This window comes from Zeugodacus cucurbitae, chromosome 6, assembly GCF_028554725.1.
Source record: "Zeugodacus cucurbitae isolate PBARC_wt_2022May chromosome 6, idZeuCucr1.2, whole genome shotgun sequence".
Taxonomy (NCBI): Eukaryota; Metazoa; Arthropoda; class Insecta; order Diptera; family Tephritidae; genus Zeugodacus; species Zeugodacus cucurbitae.
In genome coordinates this window covers 36,824,441-36,846,170 of record NC_071671.1, presented here as the reverse complement: position 1 = coordinate 36,846,170, position 21,730 = coordinate 36,824,441, and the positions used below count along the sequence as shown (strand labels likewise).

At 34.8% G+C, this 21,730-nt stretch overlaps 1 protein-coding gene and 1 long non-coding RNA gene across 3 annotated transcripts; one reads left to right on the top strand and one right to left on the bottom strand.

The window, feature by feature from the left end:
- Nucleotides 1-12,947: 12,947 nt before the first annotated feature.
- Nucleotides 12,948-14,484, bottom strand: LOC105219144 (transcription factor BTF3 homolog 4). Its single transcript, XM_011195112.3, has 2 exons — nucleotides 14,323-14,484; nucleotides 12,948-14,247 (listed from the first exon to the last, which is right to left on the bottom strand). Exon 2 carries the CDS (start codon nucleotides 14,245-14,247, stop codon nucleotides 13,681-13,683), a length of 567 nt encoding a protein of 188 aa, XP_011193414.1. The 5' UTR covers nucleotides 14,323-14,484; the 3' UTR covers nucleotides 12,948-13,680.
- A 3,089-nt stretch (nucleotides 14,485-17,573) lies between these two features.
- On the top strand, nucleotides 17,574-20,660 carry LOC105219145 (uncharacterized). 2 transcript variants are annotated; one of them, XR_008471758.1, is made up of 5 exons: nucleotides 17,574-19,175; nucleotides 19,250-19,400; nucleotides 19,474-19,683; nucleotides 19,753-19,894; nucleotides 19,954-20,660. It is a non-coding gene; the product is annotated as an uncharacterized LOC105219145 (long non-coding RNA). The 2 variants fall into 2 exon arrangements; XR_852140.3 differs by having other exon boundaries at nucleotides 17,575-19,185.
- The last annotated feature ends 1,070 nt before the right edge of the window (nucleotides 20,661-21,730 follow it).

Sequence of the window (21,730 nt, the reverse complement as noted above, 5' to 3'; positions counted from 1 at the left end):
AATCTAAATGCTGTGTTACCAGGCACTTTATATGCAAGCATTCGTGTTTGTTGAATTATGAGAATGTATTGCCACTCTCTCAGGTACAGACCTCCAAACTCTTTCCTTTTTCTCCAGACGGAGTTTTAGGTTCTCGCTGGGTATCTGCTGTCCCTCAAAGGATTTCTGTAGCATCAAAGTTTGCAAAGACATAGTTCGAGAAAAATAATGGGTTTGTGGTCACAATCTTTTTCAAATTACCAACATTCCTTTACTACCTCATACATGTACATATGTGGTAGTATCAAATGCGGGTGCCAGCTTAATCGGAAATATTATGTTCTTTAAGAGAATTCCAACTTGGATATCAATATCTCCCGCACTTCTGGCCTTGTTTGTAAAACGTTTTCCTTTATCTTTTTCCAACATATCCATATCTTTCTATTCCGAGTCTGTCACTTCCCCTACAAGGTCCTGTGTGCAGGAGATTTTGTCTCTTATTACTCTGTTAAACATCAGTTAGAGTGAAGCGCCTGTATAGTCATGTAGAGTAATGCTCTGAACACAAAGACGACGACACGACACGACGTAGCGACGGCTGACTACAAATGTCAAAGCTATTATCTATGAATAATGTTACATTTCACATATTAGTGGCAACTCTACAGCGGCTATTGTCGTCGGCAAAATTAGAAACAACTTCCCTACAAGACGGAGCTAACTCATACACCACTACTCTGCAAGATAGGTACCGCCGAATTCTTCTGTGAAAAGCCAGGGAGCGGTACTAGCAGTTTCAATCAAAGTTTCTATGTCATTCTTAAGGGCGAATTGACAAAAGTACCCGAAACTATTGTGTACGTGTGAACGTTCATCCCTTTCTTGCACATTACATTCATCATTTAACAATTTATATATACCTCTTGCACAATTCTGTGAATGATCTTGGTACAATCACAGATGAAAGACCCAAAACTGCGAACCAAAACTACATGTGCACTTTCAGTACTGTTCTTGGTACTATTACGGATGAAAGACCCAAAACTGCGAACCAAAACTCCACGTGCACTTTCAGTACTGCGACCCACAAAATCCCAGAAACTATACCCGCTATTTTCGGTTAGTTCTACCAAAATCCCAAATGAGAATTTAATAACAAAATCATTAATTATATTTCGATTTATTGAAAATATCAAGCCATTCAGGTGTTTATTATTATATTTAATTTATGCATGTATTATCGTACTACACTATATACATATGTAAAACGTATTGAATAGTTGAACAATTTTTGCTATCTGGCTATCTGACAAAGGCTGGAGGAAGAGTGGCAAATGTCAAATACCCCGAGCAGCCTGCAAGTGTAAGCTGCGCACATTATGTGAGGACTCTTTTGGTTTCTTTAGGAGTTTTTGTAATATCTGTTCTTTCATTAATTTCACTAATACTAGATTCATCCAATTTCTGGGAGGAGGGTTTCTATAAAATATAAAATAAAATTTGAATTTTTACAACATAAAAGTTGGTAATAACTACCTTATGTTTCAGAAATTCTAAATATAGCATGAGCAACTTTCTAGTTATAACATCCATGCTCTTCCTGTAGTATTTCCATTGAACTAATTTCGGTGAATCTTTGTCCTTGTAAAGCGATACAACAACGTTATGATTCCTCAATACAAGGTGAAAATTAATCAAAAAATTCCTCCTAATTAAACATACAAGAAGTTTTTAAATTTTTATGATCACAAACATTCACTTAAATTTACGCTCTAATTTCTATGTTTCAGCTGCTGGTATGGCTAACTGAGGTGCCGGTAAGTCCAAAAATACTGCATTTGCTTTACCCTCTAGCTCATTGGCAGGGATGGGCACCACCACAATCAAACGAGCATCACAAAATGAGATTGTGTTAGTGTGCTTACTGTGGTACCAAACGAATCAGCACTCAAAAATATTCAGTCTGCTTGCAGATCAGGGATAAAGGGATGTCCAACTTATTCCAGTGTGAGAGCGCCTCAAAATTTGCATTTTTTATAACATTTTGCATTATTACCAGATCAGACAAATTACTAATTTTTGGGCATTTAAATTAAAATACCCAACATTTATTATGGTTAAAAATTATTATATACTGAATGTTTAATATAAAATAACTTATTTCAATTTCATTTAGCGATAAAATGGTATATTAAAATAGCCGGTTTTCGAAGTTTCAGTAATAAATATGGTCAATTATTAAGTGTCAACTGAAAATAAATCAATTTCTTTTATAATTTTCCATGAAAAATTAGTTTCTCGATGCTGCAATTCACAAAAATATTCTTAAACCACTTTTAAATTACGCGTTTTCATTGATATTTATTGTTTTAAGTTCTTATTAGTGATCTTGCAAGGCGGCTAAAAATGTCTCCATCGCATTATTTTTTTTTGCAACATTTCAATCTGGCCTTTCCAGTTTCCCAATTGCGAAACGTCAAAACCTCCTCATCTCGACAAACTGTCGAAGTTTAGGTGGTTTTGACGTTTACAATTGCGCTCTCACTTCCAGTGATATGAGAGTTGTACATCTCTTTATCTCTGTTGCAGATGTTGAGCGAGCAAGTCTATGCCGCACGGTTGCACCAGAGATAAAGAGAGATATCACTGGAAGTGAGAGCGCAATATTAAACGTCAAAACCTCCTCGACTTTGACAGTTGACTGGACGGAGGAGGTTTTGACGTTTCGCAATTGGGAAACTGGAAAGGCCAGATTGAAAAGTTGCCAAAAAAATAATGCGATGGAGACATTTTTAACCGCCGTGCAAGATCACTAATAAGAACTAAAAAAATAAATATAAATGAAAACGTGAAATTTAAAAGTGATTTAAGAATATTTTTGTGAATTGCAGCATCGAGAAACTAATTTTTCGTGGAAAATTATAAAAGAAACTGATTAATTTTCAGTTGACACTTAATAATTGACCTTATTTATTACTGAAAGTTCGAAAACCGGCTATTTTAATATACCATTATATCGCTAAATGAAATTGAAATAAGTTATTTTTATATTAAACATTCAGTATATAATAATTTTTAACCATAATAAATGTTGGGTATTTTAATTTAAATGCAAATTTTGAGGCGCTCTCACACTGGAATAAGTTAGACATCCCTTTATCCCTGGTCAACTGCTGATTGCAGACTGATTTTATCGTCATTTATTTATCGTATTGTCCCATCGTAGGTGCTCGTTTTACGCTCTTCGCTTGTGCGTGTTAGTGACAATCGGGGTGTGTACGTATACGATCACTTACGCTCTTTTAGCACCTGCTAAGACTTTGCCCATGCCTGGTCATGATCCTATTAAATAGGTATTTCAAACCATCTGGTTCAAGGCAACAAGAATCAAAATCGTCAGTTAATATAAATTCATTGTTTTATGAAATTTATGAAAGGCTCAGGAGCTTTTACTAAGTTCGACGAATCGTACACTTTTTATTTTGTAAAAGTATAAGCGTCTTCAGAGATTTAGCCTTTCTCGAATAGTGTTAAAAACAGCGAGCAATTATGCATTTTAAAATATTCATTATACATATTTATTAACCCAAACGATTACCCTCCTCCCGCCCAACCGACGCGTGGGGCGCAGTCCGCATACGAGCGGAATTTGCCGAGTCTAGAAAGGCAAGAGATTTTTAAGCGTCCGGTTCTCAAACTGCTCAGCTACAGAAAGAAACATTTCAACAGCTGAGATTTAAAAATTTATAAAAACAAAAAGTTAAAAATTTCTGAATATTATTTATTAAGAGAAGACAAAATAGTTTTTTTGATGCTAAATATTGAGTCAGATGGATCAAATGTGCTGGAATGCGAATTAAAATCATGACATATACGGCAGAATGGTTCATTTAACTCAAAATTTGTTCTAGAAGATTTTAGAAATAATGGTCTAAACTGCCTGGATGAACGCAATGGGACATTAAACTTAATATCAGACAAAAGGAATGAACTACAAACTAAACCATTCAGAAGTTTTACTAGAAAAATTATACCTAGCATTTCTCTGCGACTAGTGAGTGTGGGAAGATTTATAAGTTTTAAACGACTAGTATACGGGGGAAGATTCAATCTTGAATCCCAATGTAAGTGGCCTAAAGCAAAAAGTAAAAATTGTTTTTGAACGGACTCAAGCTTATCAGAATGGGATTGATAGCTAGGATTCCATACCACAGAACCATACTCCAATATAGGCCTTACCAATGTTGTAAAAAGAATTTTAGTAATATACGGATCACTAAATTCTTTAGACCAACGTTTAACAAAGCTAAGAGCACCTTTAGCTTTTAAGACAATTGAATTTACATGAGAATTAAAATTTAGTTTAGGGTCCATATTAACTCCTAAATCAACAAAGCTAAAAACTTGCTCTAAACTGAAGTTATTTATTACATAGGGGGAAAGATCAACAGTTCTACGGGAAAAGCACATCGTTTTACATTTTGTAAGATTCAGTGGCATATCATTTTTGTGACACCAAGTAACTAAATTATTTAAATCCGATTGCAACTCAGTCCTTTCGTTATGAGAAGTATATGATTTAAAAAGTTTTACATCATCCGCATATAGTAAAATTTCTGAAAACTTAATTACTGAAGGTATATCATTGATGAACAACAAGAACAGAATCGGGCCGAGATGACTACCCTGTGGAACCCCTGAAGTGACACTAATTGAATCGGATAATGTATTATTAAATAAAACTTGTTGTTTTCTGTTAGTAAGATATGAGGATACCCATTCAAGAAGTCTTGGTTGAAAACCAAGAAGATTCAGTTTTTGCAAAAGAATTGAGTGGTTTACTCTATCGAATGCTTTACCAAAGTCTGTATATATAACATCAGTATTCTTATTATCCCTAAAACCCATTGACACATGGTTTACAAATTCAAGCAAGTTAGTTACTGTAGATTTCCCTATACAAAAACCATGCTGAGAGAATGAAATTAAAGGAGAGATTAAGAAAGTTATTTGGTCAGTGACAATAGCTTCAAAAAGTTTGGGTATAGCTGACATTTTAGCTATCCCCCTATAGTTCTCAACAGATGATCTAACTCCACTTTTATGCAAAGGTAATATAAAAGAGTTTTTTCCACATTGACGGAAAAATACCTTGTTTAAGAGATAGGTTAAAAAGCTTAGTTAATGGCAGATAGATATATTTTGCGCAATTTTTAAGAAAGCTTGAGGGAATCATATCAGGGCCATATTTAAACGAATTTTTTAACGTAACTAAATAATTTAAGACATCTGTTTCAGAAATAATTGGTGTATTAATTACAGTACTCGGACATAACGCTTGATGATATGGCACATTCATAGGGTAGTTTGAACAATAATTGGATTTGAAGAATTCTGCAAACATATTAGAAATAATATAATTGTCACATGACATTGTTGATTTATATTTCATCGCGGACGGAAAATTTGAAATCCTGCGTTTGGAGTTAACGAAACCATAAAACAATTTCGGATTACGAATAATATTATTTTTTACTTTGATTATGTAGTTTTTATAACAATTTTTGTTAAGTTCCTCAAACTGACGACGCAATTTAGAATATTTTAAATAGTCAACAAGAGCTCCAGTTCTTTTATAAAGTTTAAAAGCACGAGCTTTTTTATTTTTTAATTTACATAGCTCATTCGAATACCACAAATTTTCGCATACAAGTAATTCGTCTATGATTTCAATATTAATTTCCAAGGCAGGGTGATAAGAGTCCTCTGGCAAAACTAAAGGATCAGATCGGACCACAGAAACTGTTGAAGTATTATCAACATAGACCAAATCTAAGAATTTACCAAACTTGTTCGGAATTAAGTTAATTTGGTTAAGACCCATCCCAGACATTTCTTCCAAAAAACTCATTAAAGCTTAAACGAGTGCAAAAAGGGGTAATGCAATCGTCAACAGATTTCCAAGATACACACGGTAAATTGAAATCGCCTAGAACAATTATGTAATCAGTATTCTTAGCAATTGAAAAAACATTATTTATTAAAGAAGCATGCTGCGTATATAGAGATAAGTCCGATTGAGGCGGAATATAAGATAAAGTTAGATAAATAGAACATTTATTAATACAAATTCGTATGCACTTAAATTCAATAAAGTCCGCATGAGGAACTTCTACTTCTTCAGATGGAATTGAAGAATGCACAGCAAATAGTACATAGTTACAGTTTGTTTTTGTTGCTTTTGCTCGAATTCGCGCACGAAAGCACCAGGTGGCCAAAATGATTCATCAAGTAGCAATTGAAAATTAACAGCTGAAACGCCAATCTTGAAAGAAGATATGTTTCTTTCGTATTTAAAGTTAAATTTTCTGACATCAATATCAATATCGTTAATTTTTAATTTCGACGAGATGTAAAACTTTATATCTTCGATTGTGGTATCCGAAGCGAATCTCGAAACGAAAATTGATTTTCGTTGAGGTATTACTACCAAATTTTTTGCCACAAACTCAGAGTTAATAGGAGGCGGATCCTGAATAGTTTTCCGCTTAAGGTTATCGTTAATTGTTTTCGGAGGATTAAGCACTTTTGAAGAGGAAGGCTTCTCTCCTTGAGGGCAAGGAGATGAGAGATTAATAAGGTCTAATTTCACCGGTGACATACTTTTTACAGACAAAGTGGCAGGTTCTTCATTAGACGGACGTTTACGTTTTGATGAAGGCTTACCATTATCTTGATCATTTAGGCATTTAAATGATTGAAACAACACTTCATAATGCTTAAATTTTTCTGTAAGGTTTTGAAGTTCTCGACCGATTTCTTTAAAATTATTGCGCGCCTGTTTAAAAACTTTAAATAATTCAATATCTGTCGGTCTACACTTTAAGCACGACCAGCGCAGACCCTTTCCATCGAGAATAGAATCTAAGATTCTACCTGTCAATCCAGCACATTTAAGATGGGCAAGCCCGTCACAAAGCCATCAAGAAACAAAACGATCAGAATCGCCTTTAATAGTACAATTCGGAAAATTGCAAGTCATTATGAAAAAAAAAATTAAATTGAAGGAAAAAACAGAATAGTAAATAATAATAAAAATTAAAATATGATATAATAGTAAATAGAAAAACAATAATAGTTATACTGAATTAGCCGAGATCACAACCAATATAATAGTGAGCAGTTTGAGAAGCACTGAGCCACTTAAAAATAACACGCAAACAGCTGTGAGCAAAAATGAAAGAAAAAAAGACGAATCAAAAGAAAAAGAGCAAATTAAAACAAAAACAATATGCAATCGCACAAACAATTGCAAAGTAGGAAATAAAATTGATAATTGATAACAACAACAAATGATTTAAAAGACTCAGCTCCAGAATTTAAGAAAATAGTTAAAATACAATTAAAATTTAAATATAACACAAAAGCAAATTAGCACAAATACTTAGCTTTAGATTACACTTATTAAAAGTAAACTTTCTTCAATTATATTAATAAATTTAAGCACAAATTCAGGAACCGAGAAAAAATTAAACTTCACAGTTTGACGTGTTGCCATAAAAATATGCAAATGTTACCTAAAGGAAATCGCTTTCAATTAAATTTCCATACAATGTCTAATAGATTGCTGACTAGCTATGGAAGACATTGCCAAGGCTTGAAAAGTTTGCCAAGAACTATCTTAGAACCAAATATACTCTTTCAAGGTTATTTAGTGAAAATTATTCTAATTGTTTCATAGGAATATTAAATTATTTAAATTTTGAAAGTGCCAAATGCAGTGTCACCAAACTCAGGAATGTATTTATTTAAGTACAATATTTAATGAATAGCTGAATCGGATTATACACTTGCACATAAAATTTAACTAAATTATCAATAAATAACATTTAATACCACAATAAAATTAATAAATAATAATTTAAAATAATCCCAATAATAATGAAAATCTTATTTAATATTTATTTAAGTACTGATCATGGGACTTCAAATTTTTGGATATGCTAGCACAACACCCTAATTACCACAATTGTAGCAAATCGTAACGTACAACCCAAGTACGCCTCGGTGGTGTGTTAAAAGATGAAAAATAATGTAAACAAACAAAAGGTTTTCTACTGTACATAGACCCCTTTCACACAGGCAATTTTTGTCGCGGCAATTCTTATTTTTATAGGAGAGGGGGCGACGAGGAGAGGAGAATCGCGCCGAGTCTGCTGTGTTCAGGCAACACGCTTTGTGTTCTTATTCGTAACAGTTCGCTGCTACGTAACAGTGTTGCATTTGCACATATTTTAAAATTACTGTTTACAATATATTTGAAAATTTTAATTTAATCATTTAATTTTGTATGTAATTTGCAAATACATATAGAAATATGCATAATATAATTAAAATGTGCTAGAAAATTGAGAATAACGATAAAAATTAGTTAATGAAATATATATTTTTTGCTTGGAAACGATGCGTACAAGAAGTTGAGAAAATAATATGAAAGAGAATGACAGAAAAACACGAACAGAGTTGTCGAACAAGAATTGCTCGTGTGAACGCAAGGGGCTACAGCAAAAGAGAATCGCCCGAGAATTAGCAACAGAAGTTGCCTGTGTGAAAGTGGACATACTGAGTTTTCTACTGTTTATACCTCAGTATATACAGTAAAAACCTTTGGTTTGTTTACATTATTTTTCATCTTTTAACACACCACCGAAGCGTACTTGGGTTGTGTGCTACGCTTTTTTTGCTACAATTGTGATAATTGGAGTGTTGTGCTAGCATTTAATCTTCACAAAAATTTTAAATTATTTCGCATATTTATTAAATTTTATCGTGGTATTAAATGTTATTTATTGATAAGTTAGTTATATTTTATGTACCGCGATTCAACTAATTTTTAAATATTGAATTAAAATAAATACATCCCTGGATTTGTGACACTGCATTTGGCAAATTATAAAAGATTTAATATTACTATGAAATAATTTGAATAATTTTCACTAAATAACCTTGAAAGAGTATGTATATCTGGTTCAAGAAAGTTCTTGGCAAACTTTTCAAGCTTTGGCAATGTCTTCCAGCAATCTATTAGACATGGTAATGAAATTGATATAATTGAAAACGATTTCCTTCAGAGAAATTCATTTGCATATTTTTATGGTTACATGTATAATGAATATTTTAAAATGCACTATTGTTTGCTGTCTTTAACACTATTTGAGAAAGGCTAAATCTCTGAAGATGTCTCTACTTTTACAAAATAAAAATTGTAGTATTCGTCAAACTTAATAAAAGCTGTTGAGCCTTTTATAAATTTCATAAAAAACTTGAATTAGTATTAAATAACGATTTTGATTCTTGTTACCTTGGACCCGATGGTTTGAAATACCTATTCAATAGGATGATGACATATTTTGCTTTAAAAATGTTTAATAAGGAGGCGACCACGTATCGTTTCAAGCTCATAAAGCTTTTGTGTACTTCTAAGCATTGCAATTCAAAGCCTATTAGAAGTAAATATTTGTAAATAATTTAAGTAAAAACAACAAAAAAGCATTTTTTGAATTTTGTGTCAGTAAAGTTTAAATAAATGTGGCCAAAAGTAACTTACCACAGAGAAGTACTTGTATGAGAGCTGTATTTTATTCTCACCACTTATAAAATATCTCATCTATATTAAATTAATTGTTTGCAATAATATGGCACACATAGATGTTAAAATCTTCTAAAAATGAAATATAGCATACATTAATAATATCGCTTTATATAAGACAACTATATATATATAATATTTGCTATTTTAAGACTAAAGTTTTACTAAAATTAAGTAATATACAGCACTGTGTTTTTCCAAGATGGCGTCTATCTTACCATAGAGAATTCCCCACGAATAAGGTTTTCTACTGCATCTACTGTGGTTTATACTTAGACGTAAATTTTCACATGCATATACATATTTCAATGATTTGAATTTTATTGGGTTGTACTTTGTGTTTTCCAGTTCCTTCGACATATTATCTTGCTCAGAAAAGCTCTTGGGTACTACATAAATCTAAACTTTGTCATTGAATGGCTAAAATTTGGTAATATGTCGGTAAGCTCACGGTATGAAAAAGGAGAATAGCAAAATCTTGATAAATTAGTAATATGATGAATTTGTCAAATGCACAGAATAAATTTATTCTTACTTTCAACCTTAAGGTTGTTCGTTATTTTTGTAGCCAGTTTGCAGCACCCCTGCCTGCTTACCAATTTGACTACAAAAATGCACATACATACATACATACATACGTATGGGTTAGAAATTATGCAGCATAAATCTAAAGTACAGTACTATATTACTCAGTATGTACTGTGCTATATTATGTTGGTACAGAACATTTTGTTCAATTTGAGTGTGTGTCCAATTTATCTATTGTATGTACATATGTATGTACGTACTTAGATTATGTGGCTTAACGTTGAAAATTTTCTTTGAAAAATCATCCATGTTGGTTGTCTCTTCAGTTTAACTTTCCGACTTTGACGAGCTTTTATATTAATACGGCAAATTTGGATTTTATCATGTTCTGTATTATGTCTTGGAGAGTCAAGACAATAAATCGATGCCATCGAATTTAATTTTGTTTCTCATTTCCTGGTAATAGGTTAACGATTCGCTGATAAACGTCTGACTGTAATTCAAAATGCATTTTTGCATTTTGTACACACATAAGTATTTTTGAAACTGATTCAATATAGTATATTTCTTATGGTTAGAACAATATTTTTTATTGTTTTATATAAAATATCTTGATGAAATATGGTGCACGTATTCCTTAGCACATTGGGATTGGTATTGAAGATGGGCGAAAATGGCGTTAATCGAAAGTTGCAAAGTGATATAACTAAGCCATAAATAAAGATATAAAAGTAAGCTTTCGTTCAAAGGATTATACTAAAGATAGGCAAATTTTAATGTAATTTTTTTGGAAAGTGGATGTGACCCCGTCGTCTACTGAGTTTTGTGTATACACTATTTATCCCAAACTTTCTGGATACATTTCTTTTTAGTACTTCATAATATATCATGAAAATTAAAGATTTTTGATAATAACCACAACCATACCCACACCCCTTACAAAGGTTATGTCGAAAACTACTAAAATCGGTTTACCTCACAAACGAAAAACGCCAGAGGCACTGAACTGGACAGCAAACATAGAAACGTATAAAAATTCGTATTAAAATTGGATATTGGGTGTGGCACCACCATATTTTAGGTAAAAAAAATCATGTCTTAGGAATAACTCAATCATAATATTTTGTTAACACGCTGATATTAAATTGTGTGTAAACATATATATATATATATATATATATATATATATATATATATATATATATATATATATATATATATATATATATTGGCGTAGGAACCGCTTTAAGCGATTATAGGGGGATGGGGTCATATGTAGAAGTTCACGCAAGTGAGGAAAGTTTCTGATTGCCATTCACTTGGGAGTGGCCAGGAACGATTCTTTTGCATATGACTCAAGCAGCTCACGACTTCCGGTTTTAGACCAAGTATCCCCTGGGTAGCTAACAGACATCCGTTTGGAGGCGAGCTAAAGTGAGAAGGCGAAGCCCGCTTGTGCGGTTGTGCGTAGGGCTTGGGACCCACCACATAAAAAAATCTCCCAATGAAAACACGCTGATATAACGAGTGAAAAATCGGTTCACAAGCACAAGAACATACATACATATAACACAATTTTGAAAACATCTGCTTCGTTCACTTTACAATATCCATATAAAGCAAGCACCAATGACTATAACGGAATTTTGCACTAACTTTGCTCCCATAAAAATTGTCGGGCTATATCTTTTCAAATCTTCAGATGCTGGCGGCCTCAGTGCCTATGGATAATTTTTGATCGAAAATATTCAAATATTTTGTTTAAATTTAGATGGAATCCGTTTCTTCAAATAATGTGCTTATGTACCAAAAATGGGTAAAATTGGATCATTATTTCCCCTATTTCTCATATACATAACGTTAGAAATTTAAATTTTGGGGGCGCTTCATATCGTATATATCCTTTAATATGTGAGATATCTCGATACAATGAAATGAGCGTATAATTTAGGATATAATGTAGCTTGGTGGCGAAAATATGTAAGCGAAATCGGTTCAAGAATTACACTAATCCTCATTTACCATATATAATGATTTCCGTTATTATAGTGGCCCTTATGTCGAATATATGGGTCAAATTGTGTGTAAACATAATAACATTATGATATCAGAGCTATTAAAAATATGTATGAAAGAAACCACATAACCCTGGCCACCATATTTTTTGGTACAACGAGATCACCTGTCTTTATGTCCCCTCAAACCAAAACATCTTATAATCCGGCTGCTATGTCCAACCCCACCATTTTCTCCATAACAATGCCTGACTTACAAAGGAGGCTCAACTCAACAGCATTCCACAATATAGCAACCTCTACAAATGCTTCGATTTAAATAAGGTATTCGTTTATAGTTCTATAAATACTGTATTACCAGAACTGTTTATACTTATTTATATGTATAACTCCCATTTATTTAATTTATTCTAAGTGTTTACGAGTTTACTTTAAACAATGTATATATGTAGTATCTAGATTTTTTTGTTTCACTTGTCAATACAATCCTAACGCTATACATCATTCCTATTTATAAACTATATTAATAAAATTTTAAATTAATACCAAAGCTAAAACTAACGGGATCTAAATTGCTCTGTTGTGGTGTTTTTACATCAGTTCAAAATTTTAACCATATCTATAATTTCCTTGCTATGTTTAATTAATAAACAAAAGCTATTTTTAAATTATATATAACCTCAAAATTATAAGCACACCTAATTAAATTGCGAGACCTTAAGTTATTATCCTCCAATACATCGGCATCCAATTACGCAAGAATAAGACGATCGCACTTTTAACTCACGTTTTGTATTAGATTAGTTTATTCATTTGCCTTTAGGGCTTCTAAATTGTTTTGGTATAAGTTTGATCAAAGTTGTAATTCATAATTAATGTCATTTTACACATTAAAGAAAATTAATGAATAGTTCGTAGGAAAATCGTTTTTAATAAAAAGTAAAAAGGGTTTTGGACTTTTTAGGGTATTTTCGACAATGTAAACTAATCGAATCTCTTATGATGATTTGTGACAAAATAAATGGTATTTTAGGGAAGATAATTTGTAATGAAATAATAAATTTCCTTGCATTTTGTGTTTACTCTACTTTTTTAAACGTACATATGCATTGGCAATGTTTCTACTGGAGTGTATATGTTTGATTAGAATTGTAGAAGTTCTTATTTTCATATTTCCTTTACATAAAAGTGTTTTATTTTATCGGTCTTTGATGTAGTGTGAGAAAACAAAAATTTCATATTTTGTGATAGAAACAAAGTTTCTTTCAATATTTAATTGGTTCACATTTCGTCTGGTTATGTTTGGTGTACTATGTTTCCTTGTTAATTGCTACGGTTTTCATAATATTACTTCAAATACAACGCACGTCCGATCTATATAAATGACGAATACTAAATTTATTCATCGTCTTCCCTTAATATTTTCCCACGCATTTTGTTTAGTTTTTTTTTTAAGATGTTGCTTGCTGTCGGCATCGCAAACCCTTAGATTCAATCGTAAAAAACGGCTTAGGCTACAGGAACCTCTTCAGTTTTTTGTGTGGACTCTGCTGTACTAGGGGCATCTACACCTTTAGCAGCAGCAGGTGAAACTCCTCCAATTGCCACTTCCTCGAAATTCTGCACCAAATCTGGAACATCGTCATCCGCTGCAGCTGCAGACACACCTCCTAAGCCACCAGCTGCAGCTCCAGACCCAACAGCACCTTTATTTGCGAATTCCGTTGCGATCTTCTTCAACTGTGTGATGTCTTGTGGGCCCAATTGTGTTAAAATTCCTGGCAACATTTCGGAAATCGACTTGTTTTCCCCATGCCCAGTAATAGCGAAAGTGTTTGTTGGGAGAGATGCTTGTGCTTTTGGGTTATTGAAGTGAATGACGGTTCCGTCATTCTTAATTATATTTACTTCTTCGATACCGGGAATTGTGTTAACCGATAATTTTTTCAGCGACGACTGCAGCTTCTTGTCGTCGGTAGCAGGGGTAGAGTGTACAATCTTCTTCTTACGGCGTGGAGTGCCTTTTCCACCAATACGCACATGCGCTTGCAACTTTTTCAATTTTTCTGGATTCATCTGGTTGAAGATATATAAATTTTTTTCTTTTTTAATTGTGTGCATAAAATATAAAATTATATTTTTAATAATCACCTTTTTAATAATTTTTTCTGTTCAGTGCGTAAGAAAACACGTGCGCAAATAGGAGGGCGAATTGTCAAAAAGAAATCGCCATTATGCTAAATTAAATTCCAGTAGTTTTCGGTATATATAGCTTTGTGTGTGTCAAAACGACAGGAAAATTTTAGAGTTGCCAGCCTTGCTTCAAACCGGCTTAAAAGTGTACATTACATGATTTTAAGTGTAAGTACTTTATAAATGATTAACTAATAAAACTTTAATACTAGTAATTTTACAAGGTATAATCATAAATTAAAAATATTTCAAGAGTAAGTGAACGTTTATTCGTGATATACCTTGTCGTTCTTGGAGAAATAACTTATAAAGAACCTTGACAGTGAGAAAAAGTACAAGTGATTTTTAAAGGCGTTGCATTGGTATTGTAATTAATTATGAAACAAATTTCGAATAATAAAGTTTAATTGAAATATTTGAAAGGTATATGTTATAACGTTCTATAATTATAACTACAATAGAATTATGACACGGAAACCCAAACTGCAAGAAAATGCTGTGTGGGAGTTGCCACACTACGTCAAACATGGCGTATGACGGTATTCACACAAAGTTATCTTTTGGTTTTGCCAAATTAAATTTTTTTTTGCAATTTTTACTAACCCTCATCGAGACCAGAGGGTCTGGCCAGGCATATTTTGTTTTAAATGTTATTTAAATATATTTACAGTGTAGAGACCAATGGTGATTTGTATGAAAATATATGAACTTTGGTATGTTTCTATCACTTCGCATGGTTGATTTATCTGTTTTCATGTTCGTTGCATGTCCAAATTGGTTTGTATGTTTATCCAGCACTCATATAAACATACTCACATGCATAAATATGTTCATTCGGGTCTATAGCGAGCTCTTTGCGCTCGACTTGGATGGCGGAGAGCGTGAAGTGAACCAAGGAGAAAATGTATTGCTTAAACTTGTGAAACGGTACGAAAACACCAACAGAACAATAGTAGCTGACAACTTTTTCACAACACTGAAAGGAGCCAAACGATTGGCTACCATTGGACTTGCTTTCGTCGGTACTATTCGCGCCAAGAAGTTTTTACTCGAAGAATTGAAAAAAAATCCGTCTCGTCCGTTGCTTTCTAATCTTTTCGGGTTTCACGATAATCTTGTTTCGATTTGAAGCTACGTTCCGAAAAAGAACAAGGCAGTCAATTTGATTTCAACCCTACACTACACAAAGGATTGTGAAGGTGAAGTCAAAAACCGGACGCAATTTTATTTTATAATTCAACAACGGCCGGCGTTGACTGCATGGATCAGATGATTACCCATTACACTACAAAACGACCAATGAAACGATGGACATTTGCCTTTTTTTGCAACTTGTTGGATGTGATGGGATTGGCTGTTTTCGTAGTTTGCAAAGAAATCGACCATCTAGATAAAAAGGATGCACGACGTACTTTTCTTTACAATTTATCGAGAACATTGGCAACGCCAAATATCGAAAATCGTATGATGTCATCAAACATCTATCTTGTCGTTCGGCTTTTGAATCCTTTTTCGGTCGTTCACTCAACATCCCATCACGATTAGTAGCTTCAACATCAAAGGGCGCTGACACACTCAAAGGAAGGAGAGATTGCAGACTTTGTTTGCAAGGAAGCGATAAATTGCGTCGTAAAACTCGATTTTTCTATTCTAAATATTCAAATCCAGTTTGTCAACAGCATTCGAAAATTGATTACATATGTTTTTTTAGTATTCCTCAGGACCCATCATCATAAAATCAATTGAAAAATCGCACAAAAATGATTCATAGTTCAGAGTATGCTCAAACCAAATCGTGTGTGACTTTTATTTGACAATCCAGTGATCGAACTCAAGGTAGAGTTTCAGAGTAAACAACAGATTTTGGAAAACCGTTACAATTGGTGTCAGAAGTGGGATTGACAAATAAAATTCCATAAGAGATAATGGCCAAATTCAGCGAATTAAGGATACCACAACTCAAAATGGAGTTGGAACAACGAGGCTTAGCAACGAATGGTTTGAAATCCGAATTGCAAGCCCGGTTAAGAGAGGCAATGGAAGAAGAAAACATCAACGTGGGCGAATATGTTTTCAAATCAACGTGGGAGGAATGGCTAATGGATTTAGCAGAAATGAAAAGAACAGAAAATATCTCAATTGCTGTAGACACGAACACGTTTATGTCCCTAATGTAGCAGATGATAGAAGCACTAGGACCATACGCGTAGCCAATTTAAGAGGACGTGGTCTAGTATGCCACCGGAAATTACATTACAGTCGAAAGAGCAGGAGGAAAGTCCATCGAATGAGGAGGAACTTGGAGGAGCATTTTAGAAAACTGGTGGACAGATATCACTACAGGAATCAACGGCGTAGGCGACTGTGAGTATAATATTTGGTTCCTGAATGATTGAAGGATGAAGTCATATGTAGAAGTTCACGTAAGTGAGGAAAGTTTCTGACTGTCATTCACTTGGGAGTGGCCAGGAACGATTCCTTTACATGTGGCTCAAGCAGCTCACGACTTCCGGTCTTAGACCAAGTATCCTCTGGGTAGCCAATTCCGTTTGGAGGCGAGCTAAAGTGAGAAGGCGAAACCCGCTTATGTGGTTGTGCGTAGGGTTTGGGACCCACCACATAAAAACACCCCCCAATGAAAACGACGAAACAGCCTCAGATGAGACACCCCAATTTTGATGACGACCACTGCAAACGTTTAAAGGACTACGAATTAAGGTCATGCACCTGGAATGTCCGGACCCTTAATTGGGAAGGTGCCCCTGCTCAGCTGGTTGATGTCCTCGTAAGAGTAAAGGCTGACATCACCGTACTCCAAGAAATGCGATGGACGGGACAAGGACGGAAGAAGGTGGGTCCTCGTGACATCTACTACAGCGGCCATATAAAGGAGCGCAAATTTGGTGTTGGATTTGTGGTGGGGGAGAGACTCCGTCGCAGAGTCCTGGCATTCACCCCGGTGGATGAACGTCTTGCCACAATCCGCATCAAAGCGAGGTTCTTCAACATATCGTTGATTTGCGCCCACGCCCCAACGGAAGAGAAGGACGATGTGACCAAAGATGCTTTCTATGAGCGCCTAGAACGCACCTATGAGCGCTGCCCCCGCCACGATGTAAAAGTCGTGCTTGGCGATTTTAACGCCAGGGTGGGTAAAGAAGGTGTCTTTGGCACAACAGTCGGAAAATTCAGCCTCCATGACGAAACATCACCAAACGGTCTGAGGCTGATCGACTTCGCCGGGGCCCGAAATATGGCCGTCTGTAGTACTAGATTCCAGCATAAGGAAATCCATCAAGCTAGTTGGCTGTCGCCGGATCGAATCACTCGCAACCAGATCGATTATGTTGTGATAGATGGACGACATGTCTCCAGAGTTTTTGATGTGCGTACGCTTCGTGGTCCCAACATCGACTCGGACCCCTATCTTGTAGCAGCTAAGATACGCACCCGCCTCTGTGTAGAAAAGCGCACACGTCAACAAACACAAGGAAGGTTCGACATCGAGAAGCTGCAATCACAACCGACAGCCGAACGATTTTCTACTCGACTTGCACTCCTGCTCTCTGCGAGCACTCATCAGCATCTCGGTATAAGGGAACTGTGGGATGGCATATCAAACTCCTTACGTACAGCTGCAACCGAAACCATTGGCTTTCGGAAAAGTAAAAAAACAGCTGGTATGATGAGGATTGTCGTCTCGCAGTGGAGAGAAAACAGACTGCCTACCTCGCAATGTTGCGATCGACCGCAACACGAACGGGATAGGAAAGATACCGAGAGCTGAAGAGGGAAGCGAGACGCATTTGCAGACAAAAAAAGAAAGAGGCCGAAATGCGTGAGTATGAAGAGCTTGAAAAGCTGGCCGACAGGGGCAGTGCTCGAAAATTTTACGAAAGGAGATGGCGAACCCGATTCCCCAATCGACGACGATGGAGCAGATGTTCCATTGCCCGACCATGAAGAAATTCGAATAGCAATTACCCGCTTGAAGAACAATAAGGCGGCAGGGGCTGATGGATTACCGGCCGAGCTATTCAAATACGGCGGCGAAGAGCTGATAAGGTGCTTGCATCAGCTTCTTCGCAGAATATGGTCGGAAGAAAGCATGCCTGGTCTTCGCTTGGTATAACCAATTGGCGCCAAACTGCCAGAAGGAGGGATATGTGGCGCGCTGTTTTGGACTCGGCTATAACCGCGTAAGCGGTGTCTACGCCAGTCAAGAAGAAGAAGAAGAATGATTGTTAAGGATTAATGCCAATGGTGAAAGGAATGTTTAGAGAGGACGACAGTGTCCTAGAAGACGAGATTGGGGGACGAAATGCTAAGCTTTTGGTTCTGGAAGTATGTATAATCGAGACGATCAGACTTAAGTGGATATATCTAAACATCGATATTCGTAGTTGCCACAATGTTCGAGTGCCGATGTATCGCTTACAATCGACTATATAAGGGCTGCCGGACTGGCAGCAAGACACAGTTCTGATAAGAGAGTTGTCGAGCAAAGTGTAAACAAGTTATAAGTTAGAGTTGTAAAGTAGCGTATTGAGTAATAAAGTGTTAAGTTATAAGGAATTAGTAATAGAGATTAGTTTCCCTACAAGACGGAGCTAACTCATACACCACTACATATGCAAAGTTTTTCAGCTTTTACCAACACATACGCAATAGTAACTTTTTGTAGTTAAATGACAATCTCGGTAGTTAGAGTGGCAACATTCATTAACCCTAATTTTTGTATGTATAAGAGAGAGATGCACGCACTATAATGGACCGTCATGGCCGCCATTCATATGAAAAGAAAATTTGAAGTAAGTGGATGTAAGTGCGTATTAATAATTTGCTACTGATATTATTTTATATTTATTTAATTTTCTCTTTACAGAGCGGCACTATGGTTGACTGGATGCTGCAGCTTATTTAAAGAAAATAACTGCAGAAAATAGTCTCGGAAGGCAAAGCGAGCTGCAACGCACATCTGGGGCGTACATGCAAAACTAAAAAGATAAGCAGAACAATGATTATGCCACTTTGGGGTGAGTTGATAATATCAAACCTTATATATGTTAGAATCTTGTCTTTTGTTAGAATATACTTTTATCTTTTCAGATATTTGCAAACTTCGGAGGAAAAACTAAAACTTAAGCTGAATACCACCCATATACTCCCATAGAGGAAGGCAGCTATACTTGGTATGGGTGCGGGGAATCCTACCAGCAGTTCTACAAGACATACAACGGCAATTCATCAATCGTACAATACAAATTCGACGTAACAAAAATCATGCACCTAGAAATACAAAATATGCTACAACAACAGGTAAACGAAACGAATTTAATTGCAAAACTAAAACAAAACAATAATTTTGATATTCTTACTATTTAACAGAGTTGGTATTTATACTTCCCATGCTTATAATATTGGTGGATAATCGCCAAATGGTGTAACAACTGTAGCAGCAATAACAAGTAATACATATTCAAATTCACAATAAAAGTAAAGTCGCACAACGCAACAGGCAAATAACAAGGTTTGTTCTACGAATATAGACATTTTAATTATTTCTAACCAACTTTAAATACTTTTCAGGCATCGGATGATATATTACAAATTACATCGGACTTTTGGAGTAGCACTTTCAACACTTATTTTCGTCGTGCTAAACACAGTGTCTCCTATGATTCCCTTGGATCTACACAATTAGCAGAGCTATAAAAACAACATTGAGGCGCCGAAGTTGTTCATCTTACTTCTGATTTGATTATGGAGGCATTATTAGGCTGATCTTACAATTAGTCATTTTCAATATTGTGATTGTTAACTTATCGTAATAGTAGTAAAATTTAATTTGTATTGTATAACAACACAAAAAAAAACAATACTTAAAACTTTTGAGAAATTGTAAATTATAAAAATTTAATAATTAATACTAACTTTATATGTAAAATATGTAAATTTTGTCAATGTATAAATAGCCGCAAAAACGTTTGTAAAAATGAAAGTTTACTTTCTACTGAAATGCTAATTTAAAAATTAATGTATAATAATCATTAATAACAAGTAAGGAAGTTCTGAGTTCGGGTGTAACCGAACATTTTATACTGTCGCAATTTATTTATTTAACTTAATTAATTTTATATAATACACAATTTGACCCACATATTCGTTATATATGTTATATAAAGTCCATTGAAAGTTGGAAACCCTAATATTAGGTTAGAAGCACCGAGGTCCTCATGTTCGATATATGGGGCCTTGAAAATATATGGTCCGATTTTGGCGGTTTTTAGAATGGGGCTGCCACACTATTAACGTAGTATTTGTGCAAAGTTCTGCACCGATATCTTCACTAGTGCTTACTTTATATATTGTAAAGTAAACAATTCAGATCGTCTTCAAAGTTCTGGTATATAGGAAGTAGGCGTGGCTGTAAAGCGATTTGGCCAATTTTCACAACATATTATTGGAAGGTAAGGAAACTATTACAAACCAAGTTTCATTGAAATCGGTCGAGTAGTTCCTGAGATATGGTTTTTGACCCATAAGTTGGCCATGCCCATTTTCCATTCTTATGTGATATTTAGTGTTTCTGACGTTTTTCGTTAGTGAGTTAACCCACTTTTAGTAATTTTCAACCTAACCTTTGTATGGGAGGTGGGCGTGGTTATTATCCGATTTAAACTATTTTCATGGTGTGTGGTGTGGTACGTAAGAGAATCGACAGCAGAAAGTTTGGTTTATATAGCTTCATTGGTTTGCGAGATATATACAAATAACCGACTTGGGGGCGGGTCCACGCCCACTTTCCCAAAACAATTACATCCAAATATGCCCCTTCCTAGTGCGCTCCTTTATTCCAAATTTTACTGTTATAACTTTATTTATGGCTTAGTTATGACTCTTTATGTGTTTTTGGTTTTCGCCATTTTGTGGGGGTGGCAGCGGACCGATTCTGCTTATTTTCGAAAGCAACCCTCTCATAGTCCCAAGGAACATGTGTTCAAAGTTTCATTAAGATATCTCAATTTTTACTCAAGGTACAGCTTGCACGGACTGACGGACGGACAGACGGACAGACATCCGGATTTCAACTCCACTCGTCATCCTGATAATTTATATATATATATAACCCCATATCTAACTCTTTTATTTCTTGGTGACACAAACAACCGTTATGTGAACAAAATTATAATACTCTGTGCAACAGGTTGCGAGAGTATAAAAATGTAAAATACCAAACTAATTTATAAATATAAATACCTCATACAATTAAATAAATAAAAATAAAACAATTATAATTTTTCATTTTTAAACGGAAAAGTAAGTGACCTATAGAATGAAGACCAATGGAGGCCAATGAACCAAA

Bases quoted from the DNA above. Each gene is read 5' to 3' on its own strand.
- LOC105219144 (XM_011195112.3), bottom strand. From the start codon at position 14,247: ATGAATCCAGAAAAATTGAAAAAGTTGCAAGCGCATGTGCGTATTGGT.